General features: G+C 49.1%; 2 protein-coding genes across 5 annotated transcripts in view; one reads left to right on the forward strand and one right to left on the reverse strand.

Annotated features, from left to right (window-relative positions):
- The window catches only part of Pomgnt1 (protein O-linked mannose N-acetylglucosaminyltransferase 1 (beta 1,2-)), a 10704-nt gene extending 4012 nt beyond the window's left edge, over positions 1–6692 (forward strand). For 3 of the 4 annotated variants that reach the window (XM_013355290.2, XM_005371491.3, XM_026778188.1), the window contains exons 10-22: positions 168–238; positions 458–533; positions 695–778; positions 862–903; positions 1094–1152; positions 1419–1491; positions 1568–1696; positions 1777–1902; positions 4637–4701; positions 4880–4924; positions 5293–5428; positions 5833–5942; positions 6028–6692. In XM_013355290.2, coding sequence (XP_013210744.1) covers positions 168–238; positions 458–533; positions 695–778; positions 862–903; positions 1094–1152; positions 1419–1491; positions 1568–1696; positions 1777–1902; positions 4637–4701; positions 4880–4924; positions 5293–5428; positions 5833–5942; positions 6028–6115 — 1104 coding nt within the window. In that variant the 3' untranslated portion in view covers positions 6116–6692. The remainder of the gene's footprint in view (positions 1–167; positions 239–457; positions 534–694; positions 779–861; positions 904–1093; positions 1153–1418; positions 1492–1567; positions 1697–1776; positions 1903–4636; positions 4702–4879; positions 4925–5292; positions 5429–5832; positions 5943–6027) is intronic. The other variant, XM_005371492.3, reaches the window with a different exon arrangement.
- A 3043-nt stretch (positions 6693–9735) lies between these two features.
- The window catches only part of Tspan1 (tetraspanin 1), a 5623-nt gene continuing 2402 nt past the window's right edge, over positions 9736–12956 (reverse strand). Inside the window, exons 3-8 of the mRNA XM_005371494.3 lie at positions 11472–11678; positions 11207–11281; positions 10993–11091; positions 10756–10911; positions 10402–10485; positions 9736–10155 (exon numbers count right to left, since the gene is read on the reverse strand). Coding sequence (XP_005371551.1) covers positions 10108–10155; positions 10402–10485; positions 10756–10911; positions 10993–11091; positions 11207–11281; positions 11472–11678 — 669 coding nt within the window. The 3' untranslated portion in view covers positions 9736–10107. The remainder of the gene's footprint in view (positions 10156–10401; positions 10486–10755; positions 10912–10992; positions 11092–11206; positions 11282–11471; positions 11679–12956) is intronic.

Consider the following 12956-nt stretch of genomic DNA (forward strand, 5'->3'; position numbering starts at 1 on the left):
CCCCCCCCCAAAAATAAATAAATAAATAAATAAAAAAGAACAAGGAAGACCTTTGGTCCTTCCCTGCCTGTTCCCGAGGCCTTTCACTACACCTGAGAAGTCGTCTCTAAATGGAGATCCCAGTGGGAAGGGGGAGTAAGGGAAGCTAAAAGCTGTTTCTCACACAGCTTCCAGACAATAAGGTCCTCAATGTGCCTGTGGCTGTCATTGCAGGGAACCGACCCAATTACCTGTACAGGTGAGCCTGGAAGTGGACTGTATCCAGCAGTGAATGGGGATGCTCAGGAAGTGGGTGGGTGCCTTCCTGTACAAGGGACTCTTACAGGAGGCAGAAAAGCGGCAGATGCTAGGCCTGTTGGCTATGGGTAGAAACGGGACACAGGAGCCAGTTTATGAATATGGGAGTGGTCAGTTGAGAGGACAAAGAAGCGCTAATCTACTTTTCCGGGCTCCTCAGAATGCTGCGCTCACTGCTCTCAGCCCAAGGGGTATCTCCGCAGATGATAACGGTCTTCATTGACGGCTACTATGAGGTGAGTGGGGCTGGGGGCAGAGCAGGACACAGAGTGATGGGTACTGAGCAGCCGCGATCACTGAGGGTTGGCAAGGGCAGGGAAATATGAGAGGCTCGACCTGTTGGGACCTGTAGAGGTGTAGAGGTGATGCACGTGATGACCGGTGTCCCCATCTCCAGGAGCCCATGGATGTGGTGGCGCTGTTTGGCCTGAGGGGCATCCAGCACACTCCTATTAGCATCAAGAACGCCCGTGTGTCTCAGGTATTCCTCGGCAAGGGTGTAAGGGGCAGAAACCTGGTCTCATCCTCTGCCTCAAATCTTAATGTGCCCAATTCCCCACCCAGCACTACAAGGCCAGCCTCACTGCCACTTTCAACCTGTTTCCGGTGAGTACCACAGATACCCTGGGTCTGTGGAGAGAAATTATGTTATGGAGAAAACTCTTCCCTTACCCTTGCACTTCTGATCTGAAAAATGGGGGAGCAGAGCAATTCCTGAGCATGAGGGTTGGAGAAAGAAAGCCGAGGCATGAGAGCAACCTCCTTGGAACCATGATGTTCCCTGCTGTCTCTGTAGGAGGCCAAGTTTGCCGTGGTTCTGGAAGAGGACCTGGACATCGCTGTGGATTTCTTCAGGTGACAGGGGTAGCCCACCATTGAAGTGCTTATAAGCCACATGGGACTTCTGTACTTGACTGGGGTCTTCAGGGAAGGATATAGTGAGGTGCCTTGGGCAGCTTTAAGTGGATTCAAAAGCAGGGGGAGAGCTTGCATGACTAGGACGCATATGCTGGGCTTACATAGTAGAAGAGGTAGAGACAGTGGGACCATCAGCTCTGCCCTCCCAGCATCACGGTGGATCTGGGTTGCCACTCTCTGAGATCTTGAACTTTGGCTCTCAGTTTTCTGAGCCAGTCCATCCACCTGCTGGAGGAAGATGACAGCCTGTACTGCATCTCTGCTTGGAATGACCAGGTAGGCTGGGTGGCCAGGGACTTAGTCAGCATGGGAGTCTGTCAAAGCTTGGAGCTACTGACATGCCCTGTCATAGGGCTATGAACACACAGCTGAGGATCCAGCACTACTGTACCGTGTGGAGACCATGCCTGGCTTGGGATGGGTGCTTCGGAAATCCTTATACAAGGAGGAGCTTGAGCCCAAGTGGCCCACACCAGAAAAGGTACCCAGCAGGATAGGATGAGTGGGCTGGAATCCCTTCAACTCCAAACCTCTAGCCTTCATAACATTCTGTGACCCCAGCTGTGGGACTGGGACATGTGGATGCGGATGCCAGAGCAGCGCCGGGGCCGAGAGTGCATCATCCCAGATGTTTCCCGATCCTATCACTTTGGCATCGTGGGCCTCAACATGAACGGCTACTTCCACGTGAGTTGGGTACTGTATGACTCAGTGGTCAAGGACATGGGTTCTGGAGCCGAGTCCCGGCACTCATAGCCATGTCAGTACTGTTCTGTTTTTGCCAGTTTCTCTTTCTGGAAGATGAAGATAAAAAATGCTACCTCTGTGGGGCTAGAGAGATGTCTCAGCGGTTAAGATCACTGACTGCTCTTCTGAAAAACCTAGATTCAATTCCCAGCACTCTCGTGGTAGCTCACAACCATCTGTAACTCTAGTCCTAGAGGATCAGACACCCTCCTCTGGGCACTGCACGTACATGGTGGTGCATAGTCATACAGGCAGGCAAAACATCCATGCACATAAATAAGTCCGTTTAAAAAATGCTACCTCCCAAGGGCCAAACATAGATCACGGCCTTATGATCCCAGCACTTGAGAGGCTGAGGCAGGAAGGACATTAGTTGGTGGCCATTTGGACTACATAATGAAGATCCTCAGAAAATAAAAACAATAGCAAGACTACCGGCTGGGCCTAATCCCAGTACTTAGGACGCTGAGTCTGTGGGCTTCTCATGAGTTTGAGGCTACAGTGTAATACCCGTATTCATCTCCCTGCAAAAAAAGATAAACAATCAAAAACCCAGAAAAAACCTACTTCTCTTCTTATGAGGCTTGATCTGAAATAAGAGAAAAAAAGTTAGTCTGTTGATGGTGGTGGTGCACACCTTTAATCCCAGCATTCTTGAGTCAGAGGCAGGTGGATCTCAGAGTTTGAGATAAGCCTGGTCTACAGTGCAGACAACCAAGGTTACACAAAGAACCCTGTCTTGAAAAAACAAAATAAAAAATAGGTACTATAGATTTATTTATTTTATGTGCCTTGAGTGTTTTGCGTATGCATAGCAAGTGCACTATATGTGCCTGGTGCCTGAGAAAATCAGAAGGCAGTACTGGATTCCCTGGAACTGGATGGTTGTGAACCACCATGTTGGTGCTAGGTGCTTCTTGGGTCCTTCTGTAGCTTTGGAGCCTGTCCTGGAACTAGTTCTTGTAGACCAGGCTGGCCTCAAACTCACGGAGATCCACCTGCCTCTGACTCCCAAGTGCTGAGATTAAAAGTGTGCGCCATCACCTCCCAGCTTTTAGCTTTGGAGCCTGTCCTGGAACTTGCTCTGTAGACAAGGCTGGCTTCGAATTTACTGCTTCTGTCTCCCGAGTGCTGGGATTAAAGGCATATGCCATCACCGCACATATCAAGTGGTCTTAACCACTGAGTCTTCTCCAGCCCCTGAATTTAAAAAAAGATGATTTTCTGCATATGAGTGTTTTACCTGCTGTATGTATATGTATCATGTTCATGCCTGATAGCTGAAGTATCTAGAAGAGGGCGCTAGGTCTCCTGGGACTGAAGTTATAGATGATTGTAAACCATCATCTGGGTACTGAGAATCCAGGGACCTCTATAAGAGAGCAGCAACTCTTAACCACTGAGCTATCTCTCGAGCCTCATTATGAAGTTTAAATGAGTTCATATTTGTAAAATGCATATGTTAAAAACTATAACTTTGCTGGGTGGTGGTGGCTCACGCCTTTAATCCCGGCACTTGGGAGGCAGAGGCAGGTGGATCTCTGTGAGTTCGAGACCAGCCTGGTCTACAGAGCTAGTTCCAGGACAGGCTCCAAAGCCACAGAGAAACCCTGTCTCGAAAAACCAAAAAAAAAAAAACCAAAAATCAAAAAACAAACAAACAAACCTATAAGCTTTATATTAGAGTAGCTGGTAGCTGGTACTGTATGTTACTACTGTTCTTACCACTGGACTTGGATGCAGAAAGGATATGCCTGTTCTAAGCACTGGACCTTCTGCTGTCCGTGCAAGCATTGGCACACATATTTCAACCTGAGGTTAGCAGGATGTGGCTAGTCTCCTCTGTTCCACTCTCCTGTTAGAATAAGAGTGCGTTTGAAACAGTCCAGTTGAAAGGGGTGTATTTAGTTTGGAACCTCCTAGAAGACAGCAAGACCCCCAGAGGAAGCTAATAAAAGAGCCTTACTTCCCAAGGAAGTGCAAGTGCTTCCTCAGGTCGTTCATAGCAGAGCCTGAATCGGCAGTTTCCTTCCTTCTAACCCATCTCAGCTCTTGGCTGCATCCGACAGAAAGCTCCGTGTGTGTCTCCACCACTCACTCTTGGTTTTTTAATCATTTTTTTAAGTTTTTTTTAAGATTTTGTATATACATATAGTATATTGTCTGCATGTTTACCTGCAGGCCAGAAGAGGGCATTAGGTCTCATTACAGATGGTTGTAAGCAGCCATGTGGTTGTTGGGTATTGAACTCAGGACCTCTGGAAGAGCAGTCAATGCTCTCAACTTCTGAGCCATCTCTTGAGCCCCTGTTTTGCTTTTTTTAGGTAGGATCTCTTGTATTCAGGCTGTCTTCAAACTATATAGCTGAGACTGGTCTTGACCCTCCTTCCTCCATCTTTCTTCTTTATTTCTAGGACTCTGCAGTAAGCCTGGGGAAAACTTGTGGGAACAGGACTAGTTCAGTGGGTCAGTAGCATAAGCCAAGAGACCAGCCCAAATTAAAGTTAGTAAGAGCTTGTCAAAGATGGTGCAAAGAAAATGGAGAGACTAGAGGAAATCAGAGAGCCCATTCCAGAATCAGTACTTCATTTTTGGGGTCTTGTATGTCTGTAGTGGGTCACTGAGCAAGTGTGCCAGACTAAGAAAGCCTTGACTTCTATCCTTTGCGTTTCAGGAGGCCTACTTCAAGAAGCACAAGTTCAACACGGTTCCAGGTGTCCAGCTCAGGAATGTAGACAGGTAGAGACTGGCTGCACGTCAAGGGGTGGATATCTGAAGGCTCGAAGACCAGTCTTTGCTAGTTCTTTCCTGTCAGCCCTGCTATGCCGTTTCCCCACGTGACCCTTTGCCCTGCCTATTCCTTTCCATGAACCTGAGGGCCTTGCCGTCACTTGATTAATTTTTCCTTCCCCTTCAGTCTGAAGAAAGAAGCTTATGAAGTGGAAATTCACAGGCTGCTCAGGTATGGCTTGGGGAAACTGGAAACTGATTCCTGAGTAAGGAATCAGATACAGGCTTTCTTAGTACCACAATTATTGGTACTATAGAAAATGAAAATCAGAGTTCTCTAGTGCAGACATTATAAAGAATTTCAAAGTGTCAGGGTGGTGATTGGAGCCAGAGACAGGTGAATCTCTGAGGCCAGACTGGTGCAAGTTCTCGGGAGAGAGAGAGGAGGGAGGGACAGAGGGAGGGAGGGAGAGAGGGAGGGAGAGAGAGAGAGAGAGAGAAACAGCGAAACAGCGAAACAGCAGAGCATTAACCCAAGCCTAGGGCCCTGCCTCTCTGTGCCACTCCTGTCTTGGCCTTACTTTTCTGCTCCCAATGCAGTGAAGCCGTGGTTCTGGACCACAGCAAGGACCCTTGTGAAGACTCTTTCCTGCCAGACACAGAGGGCCATACCTATGTGGCCTTTATCCAAATGGAGACAGATGATGACTTCATTACCTGGACTCAGCTTGCCAAGGTGCCCAGGGCCTCACTACTTCAGGAGTACCCTCACCAGCAGGCATTGCCCCGACTAGCAGAGAGACTTTGCTGTAGAGTTTTCAGCCTCAGACCTTTTCATGTTCCTGGCCAGGTGTGGTTGAGTAGTGACGCATGCCTTTAATACAAGCACTCAGGGAGGCAGAGGTAGGCGAATCTCTTAGGTTTAAGGTCAGCCTGGTCTACAGAACAAGTTCCCGGATTGTCAGGGCTACACAGAGAAACCCTGTTTCAAAAAAACAAAGAAAGAACCTCTTTTCTAACCCTTTGCTCAAATCCATACTCCCGAGCATGCTTGCTCTTGATTGAGGCAGCTGCCAGACCTTCAGTGGCCATCTCCACAGCTTCCTGACCCTTCTCCTTCCCCTGCTCTATCCCTGTCAGTGCCTCCATATTTGGGACCTGGATGTTCGTGGCAACCACCATGGCCTGTGGAGATTATTTCGGAAGAAGAACCACTTTTTGGTGGTGGGGGTCCCAGCCTCCCCTTACTCGTGAGTTTCCTGCTCTTCCTGGGAAATGTCCTCCTGGGGTTGAAGCATGTCTTCTTCTCTGTATCATTCTTCTGTTGAATTTCAGAGTGAAGAAGCCACCATCAGTCACCCCTATTTTCCTGGAGCCACCCCCAAAGGAAGAAGGAGCCCCAGGGGTCGCTGAGCAAACGTGAAGCCTCCTCCAGGACCCTGCAGGGCTGGGTACTGTGTACCCCCAGGCAGGCTAGCCCGTCACCCTCTCCTGTAGAATTTTGTAGATGCTGGTAGGGGTTAGGGCTGGTTTGTTTTTAACATGAGATTTAATTACTAACTCTGGGGGAAGGATCCCCTGCTCCAACACCCCGTTCCTGAGGTAAAGGTCTATTTATTACTTCCTTGTTGGAGAAGGGCAGGAGAGTACCCAGGACCTCTTTGGGATTCCTGGACAGCTGATCCTGCTCTTTTTCACCCCATCTTCCCAGGCCTGGCTCAGAATCTAACCTATTTATTGACCGTCCTGAAGGCCTTGGGAATAGGCGCAACCTGGGGCCTTTGGTCCTCTCTGGACCAGGACGCTGCCCTGAGGGTGGGACTGGCTCATACTCAGGAAACTGCTGTGCCCAACTGATGACAGGCCCAGTTGGGTCCAAGTGCTGGCAGACTCACTCAGAGACCCTTAGACACTGGACCAGGCCTCCTCTCAGCCTTCTCTTTGTCCAGATTTCCAAAGCTGGATAAAGGTGGTCATTGATTAAAAAAGGAGAAAACCTTTGGGGTGTGTTTTGTGGTAGTTTTGTGGGGAGAACAGCGTGGTGGTGAGGGAATCATCTGGACGGATGGTGATGTGTTTTGGTTGTTTTACTGTCTTCCATAGTTTTATTGTGGAAGCCATTTGGCCACCAGGGGATGCCCAAGTCTCAAGCTTCAAGTCTTTGGTTTTTATTTGTTTTAAGCAGGCTCCACCTGGGACCAGCTGACATCATCCCTTCCCGGTTGGGGCCTTATGTCCTAGCAGCCATCTCACACCCGTTCCTCACTGTTTACCATCGGGCTCGCCCCTGTCTGGGCCCAGCACCTGTCCCCATTAGTGCTGTAGCCAGGAGAGATCACGGGGTGGATGAGGGAATGGGAGAACAGGTAAACAGTGGAGACAAGAAGTGACCGGACCAAAAGCAGTGGTGGCACCAGGAGTGGGGAGATGATTTTATAGAATACTGGGCAAGCGATGTAGGAGCAAGGGTTTCTGTGGCCTTCTGGATTGGTTGTGTGTAGAATTCCATGTAGGGGTGTTTTTCTGGAGGAAAGGGCCATGGTTTTCAACAGATTCTCAAGAGGCTAGTAACTCAGAGGAGCGTAGGAAAGTCTGAGTTAGTCACCAGAAAGTGGACACTGTGGTCCATTGGCAATCAGATAGCCCAAGCCAGGGGAACATGACCTTTAAATTAAGTCTCTGAAGGATTAAGATCAGGACCTGAGTAGATTGCATTGTAGGAAAGGGTATAGATCTTTTGCCAAGGAGTCAGGAACTTACTGGAATTCCTGCCCTTTATCTGTTCGTGGTCCTGGCCTCTCTCACTAGCACCTGGAGCTCACACAGCAATGGCATCGGTGCAGTGGCTTTGACGTTGCTCACCACCCTGACTCCTTCCTTGTTTAGTGTTTCAGGTGGCAAAGCAGGCACGGGAGAAGCAGTTAGTCTGTGATGAAGTGGCAGCCCTCCTTGGGCAAACAGATCCCTTTGTGTGAGGTAATGCTCGCAAAGGGTTGAGGCCAGCTATTTCCTCTCCCTACCTAGAACTCTAGAAGATGCTCAGCCAGGCTTCACCAGCAGAAGCTGTGTGGCTCTGGCCAAATCTCTGCTCCTTTTTGGGCCCAGCAAGTGGGCGATAACTGTAGGCTGCTCTGGAAAAGCCCATAGAGACAGATGGGGGTTAGGGGATTGTCCAAGAGAAGGGAGGAGCGGAAGCCAGTTAGTCAAACGGCTTTGCGTGGTGACAGCCACTGGTCTGTGGCAACAGTCTTAGTGCTGCCACTAAGTTCAGAGACATTCAGTTTTGTTTGAGACTGGGTTTCACTTTATAGGCCTGGTTGTTCTGGAACTTGTTCTGTAGACCAGACTGCTCTTGAACTCAGAGATCTGCCTGCCCTGCCTCCCCCCATGTACTGGGATTAAAGGCATGTGCCACTGCCATCCGGTATATATATATATATATGCATTCAGATTTTTGTCAGGGATATTCTGGTCAGGTTCAGGTTCCTTTTTTATGCCTGCAGGCCAGATCTCATTATAGATGGTTGTGAGACACCATGTGGTTGTTGGGAATTGAACTCAGGATTTCTGGAAGAGCAGCCAGTGCTCTTAACCTCTGAGCCATCTCTCCAGGTTCAGGTTCTTTAGGCTGGACTGTATCTGTACCAAACAAGGTCTCCCTGGTTACCAGTTACAAGAGTGAGTCTGGTCAAAGTCTCGGCCTCATGTGGGACTTTGGCAATCAAAAACCGAAGTAAAGACTAGGGATGTTCCTCAAGCATTAGTGTGCTTGCTGAGCACACATGGGACTGGGTGTAGTTCCAAATAAAACCAGATGTTGTGACACCTACCTGTAAACTCAGCACTAAGGAGGTAGAGGCAGGAATTCAGTGTTCTCAGCAATATAGAAAGTTCAAAGCCAGTCTGGGTTACACGAGACCCCCCATCTCAAAAAAACAAACAAAAAAACAAGACAAAAAAGTGAAATCTTGGCAAGGTGTAATGGTGCACAACTTTAGTCCCAGCATTCGGGAGGCAGAGGCAGGCAGATCTCTGAGTTGCGGTCAACCTGATCTACAGAACAAGCTCTAGGACAACCAGAACTACATAGACCTTGTTTCAAAAGAAAAAAAAAGCAAGATGCCTGGCAGAGGTGGCGCACGCCTTTAATCCCAGCACTTGGGAGGCAGAGGCAGGTGGGTCTCTGTGAATTTGAGGCCAGCCTGGTCTACAGAGGAGTTCCAGGACAGGCTCCAAAGCTACAGAGAAACCCTGTCTTGATAAACAAAATTAATTAATTAATAATCAACAAGAAAAGAATGCCTGGGGGAAGGAGCTTAGTGTTGCTGGTGGTGTCCATTGCTGCAGGGAGCCTTGCTGTAATACCTTTCAGGCTCTGAAAGTATACCACCATGACCAACCAGGCCACACCCTACAAATACCCACTTCCTATTCAAGATGATGGTAACATAACCAGTGTGCCCAGGCACCCTCAGGGTACAAGTCTGAATTCTCCAAAAGACTGGGCAGTGGTGGTGCACACCTTTAATCCCAGTACTTGGGAGGCAGAGGCAGGCTGATCTCTGAGTTCAAGGCAAGCCTGGGCTACACAGAGAAACCTTGTCTCGAAAAAGCAAAAGATTCTCCAAAGTAGGGCACTTTGAGCTGCTTCTCAGGGTTCCAGGAGGGCTTCTTGGAGCCCAAAGAGCAACTCCACTGCCACAGCCCTGACAATAATTCTGTTCTCTCCTTGACTTGGCACACGCTCATTAGTTTCATAGCTTTCCAGACCAGTGCCCTTCAGCAGGCAGGAGAACTTTCAGGACAAAGTCCTCATAATACATAAAGGCAGACTAACCTGGCTCCCACTTCCTCGGTGCCCTCTTGGCCATTCCCTCACTCTCCCCAGACCTGGAGCCTAAATACCTACCTCACTTCCACCCTGCTGAGTCTCCAGTCTCACAAAAAGCAGTGCAATTTAGGCAAGCAGAACTCATCTCTCCAAGTATACACAGTCCAAATAGAAGTATTTTTATTGGTTTATAGGTTCCAAAATGCCTTCTATACATCCATTCTATGGCTTTGCTGGACTTGAATATGCCCAGGCTGTAAGTGCCTTCATCCACCAGTGGGTGCTGGGATCATCAAGAACCACTTTTATACCAAGGATGTGTCAAGGGTTGAAGAAGAGACTCAGGAGATGGGCAGAGTGGCTGCTTCAGAGACTCTGGAGCAGATGTTGCCCCTGCCCCGAGCCCCACCAACAGAGAACAAGCCCAAAGGAGGTGGTCCCTATTCAGCCCACAGTCCAGAGCAGCAAAGGCAGTTCCACTCCGGCCCAAATGACAGATTTCATCTCCACCCGGATCACTGCTGCTTAGCCGTCTCTCCCTGGCTTCCATATGGCAGCAGCCAAGTGGGGAGGAAGAAACTGGCTTATTTCAGATTGCAGTATAGATACATGGATACAATCATGGCAGCCAGCTGGTGGGAAGGAACAGGGAGACACGAAAGGACACGATCAAGGACTGTTTCCTGAACAGACAACGTGAAGCCCTGCTTTCCTGATGCTGGAGGACATGTTTGGCCACCTTAGGCCTCTGGGTTCAACCCTCAGCTCCAGAATGAAAACACAAGAAATCTGACTCCTCTAGAGAAGCCTCAGAGAGGGCTAATCTGTACAGGTCTAGTAGAGACTGATACCCAGGTCTAGTCTCCTCATTGACTTACCTCCAGGGCCGCAATTCCAGCTGCCACACCACCCACAGTGACCGCATTGGTTCTGATCTCATGCAGAAGCTGTTTGAAACAACCCTTGGGGGGAAGGGAGAAAGTATTTATAGCTGGCAGTGCCCTACCTCTGATCTGTTTACTACTTACTGTAAGACCATTAAAACAATCCCACCCATGCCAGGCATGTGCACACCTTTAACCCCAGTACTCAGGAGATGGAGGTAAGTGGATCTCTTGAGTTTGAGGCCAGCCTGGTCTACAGAGGGAGTTCCAGGATAGCCAGGGCCACCCAGAGAAACCCTGTCTTGAAAAAAAAAAAAAGTAATGCCACCCTTCCATGTCAGCCCTTACCGGTACGTTTGTTTCTTCGGCTTCGCTCTCGGTGCATGAGTGCACAGCTGTGCCATTGGTAGCTCCGCGACAACAGTAAGGAGGAAAGAGTTTATTCTCTTCAACGAAACGCGAGGTGTTAAAATCTGTATAGTTGTTGAAACCACAGCACTTCAGCTGCAGACAAAGTGGGATTGGTGAATGATGGGGCCTTGCTTTTTTTCCTCCCCCCTCCCAAATCCTCCCAGCCCACCTTACCTCTTTCATGGTAGTGTTCCACACTTGGGTGAATTCGGTCTGGTAACCATAGTCTTTTCTGATGGCAGGTACTATTGCCAATGTCAGGAAGGTTTCTGCCTGGATGGGTCAGGTCAGTATTAAGAGAGAGGTAGGGAAGGTAGCCATTCACAGGCCACCACCCACTTCTGGGGCTTTAGCCCATCTTTCTCCCTTGCGCCATCCCTGTGCTCACCATGGTGGTATACACCAGAGCAACCACAGCAGCCGCAACCTCAGCAATGAAGATGAGGAGGAGGATGGTGAAGAACTGGGTGGGAAACAAGGAAATACGTTGTAGGGAGACCCGCCTTCCTTGCCCTACCCACTTCCATAAAAGAGGCAGGGTGTCCCCATGGGGATGCTCCCGGAATCCAGAGTAGCTTTTTGGGATCCCCAGAGGAAGATGTCAGGGGTGAAGGGACCCTTGGTTGTGGCCTGGGGTGCTGGGTCTGACACACCATCAAGAGTGCACACTTGTTCTCAGAGTGAGCACCGTAGCAGCCCAGGAAACCGAGGACAAAGAGCACAACACCAGCCGCGATGAGGAAGTAGCCCACGTTGACAAACTGCATGGCATTGGATGACATTGGCCCAAAGATCTTCAGGAAGGATGTCCCATCGACGGATACCCAGATTCCCACAGCCAACAAGGCCGCACCACACAGCTGCGGACAGAAGTCGGGCTTTGAAACAGTGCTAGCAATGGTTCCCTTGACACCATCAAGTCTGGAAACTTTCCCTTCCCTTAACGAGGGAATCTAACTACGTGTTGTGCTTGGAGGGGACCTTAACTAGTACCAGAAAGGTGGGAACTGGGACACGTAACAAATTCACCCATCTGTTTACCTAGGAAGACAAAAATGAGATCAGGGGTTCTAGAAAGATCCACAGGCTGGGAGGAGGCATAAAACTTTCCTTTTTCTATAATCAGGGTCCTGCCACATAGGTAGGAGTGAAAACAGGTCCAGCCTCTCATTCTTGGGCTGCGAATGCCTAGAATAACTCTGTTCTCTGATACACGGAAGGAGGCGGCTGGTAGGGTTGAGCTGGCTCAACCGTCACTATAGTAACAGCAGGGTGAGGCTTCCACCTGCTTGCAACCTTGAAAGGGGGTGGAGGTTGAAAGGTTCACCGGCCCAAAGGCCCCATTTATTCCCCTCCAGGACAGACTCAGCTGCCACGCCTACATTTTTCACCTACATTACTGCCTGACAATAGAAACTGAGAAAATGGGTTGAACACATCTACAGCTTCTCCTCAAGACACTGAGTTAACCTCAGCTTTCAGAGGTGATCTTGAGGCTCCAAGGGGGTTCAGTGGAGGCCCTGGTCCCACAGCTCCTAGCCAGGGCTTCAGTGGATTAGCAGTGGGCACTAACTTGTGCCCAGCTCCCACTAGCCAGCTACGGAACCGAGTCTGGGATGGAGGTAAAGAGATATACATATAGGGCTGTATCCCAGGATGTTTGCTTAAGGACAAGATTGCCGGGCTTCTAGCCTGCGAGGTCAAATTTCAAGGAGCCTGGCTTCCCTACCTTGTTCTGCCCAGTCTGGCAAGGCATGGGCAACAGAGGACAGAAACCAAACTGGATTTGCTTTAACCCTATCAGGCCAGAGTCCTGGCTCTCCCAATTGTCAAAATCTTAGTACTTCCTTCAGTTGTATTAATAAAACCTATTTCATGGCAGCCAAAGGAAGTCCAAGGTACAGATCACATTGGAATCAAAGAGACTGCCTACTCCTCTTTCCAATTTCTCTCTCCCTTTTTTTTTTTTTTTTTTTTTTATTTTCGAAACAGGGTTTCTTCGTAGCTTTTTTGTTCCTGTCCTGGAACTAGCTCTTGTAGACCAGGGCAGCAGGCTAGCAACCCTCCCAGAACCACCTTCACAGACAGTATGGCTTCCTATGTAAGCAATTCTTTCTTTGCTTCTAAACTCATTTTTT

The sequence above is a fragment of the Microtus ochrogaster genome, unplaced genomic scaffold (assembly GCF_000317375.1).
Source record: "Microtus ochrogaster isolate Prairie Vole_2 unplaced genomic scaffold, MicOch1.0 UNK110, whole genome shotgun sequence".
Taxonomy (NCBI): domain Eukaryota; kingdom Metazoa; phylum Chordata; class Mammalia; order Rodentia; family Cricetidae; genus Microtus; species Microtus ochrogaster.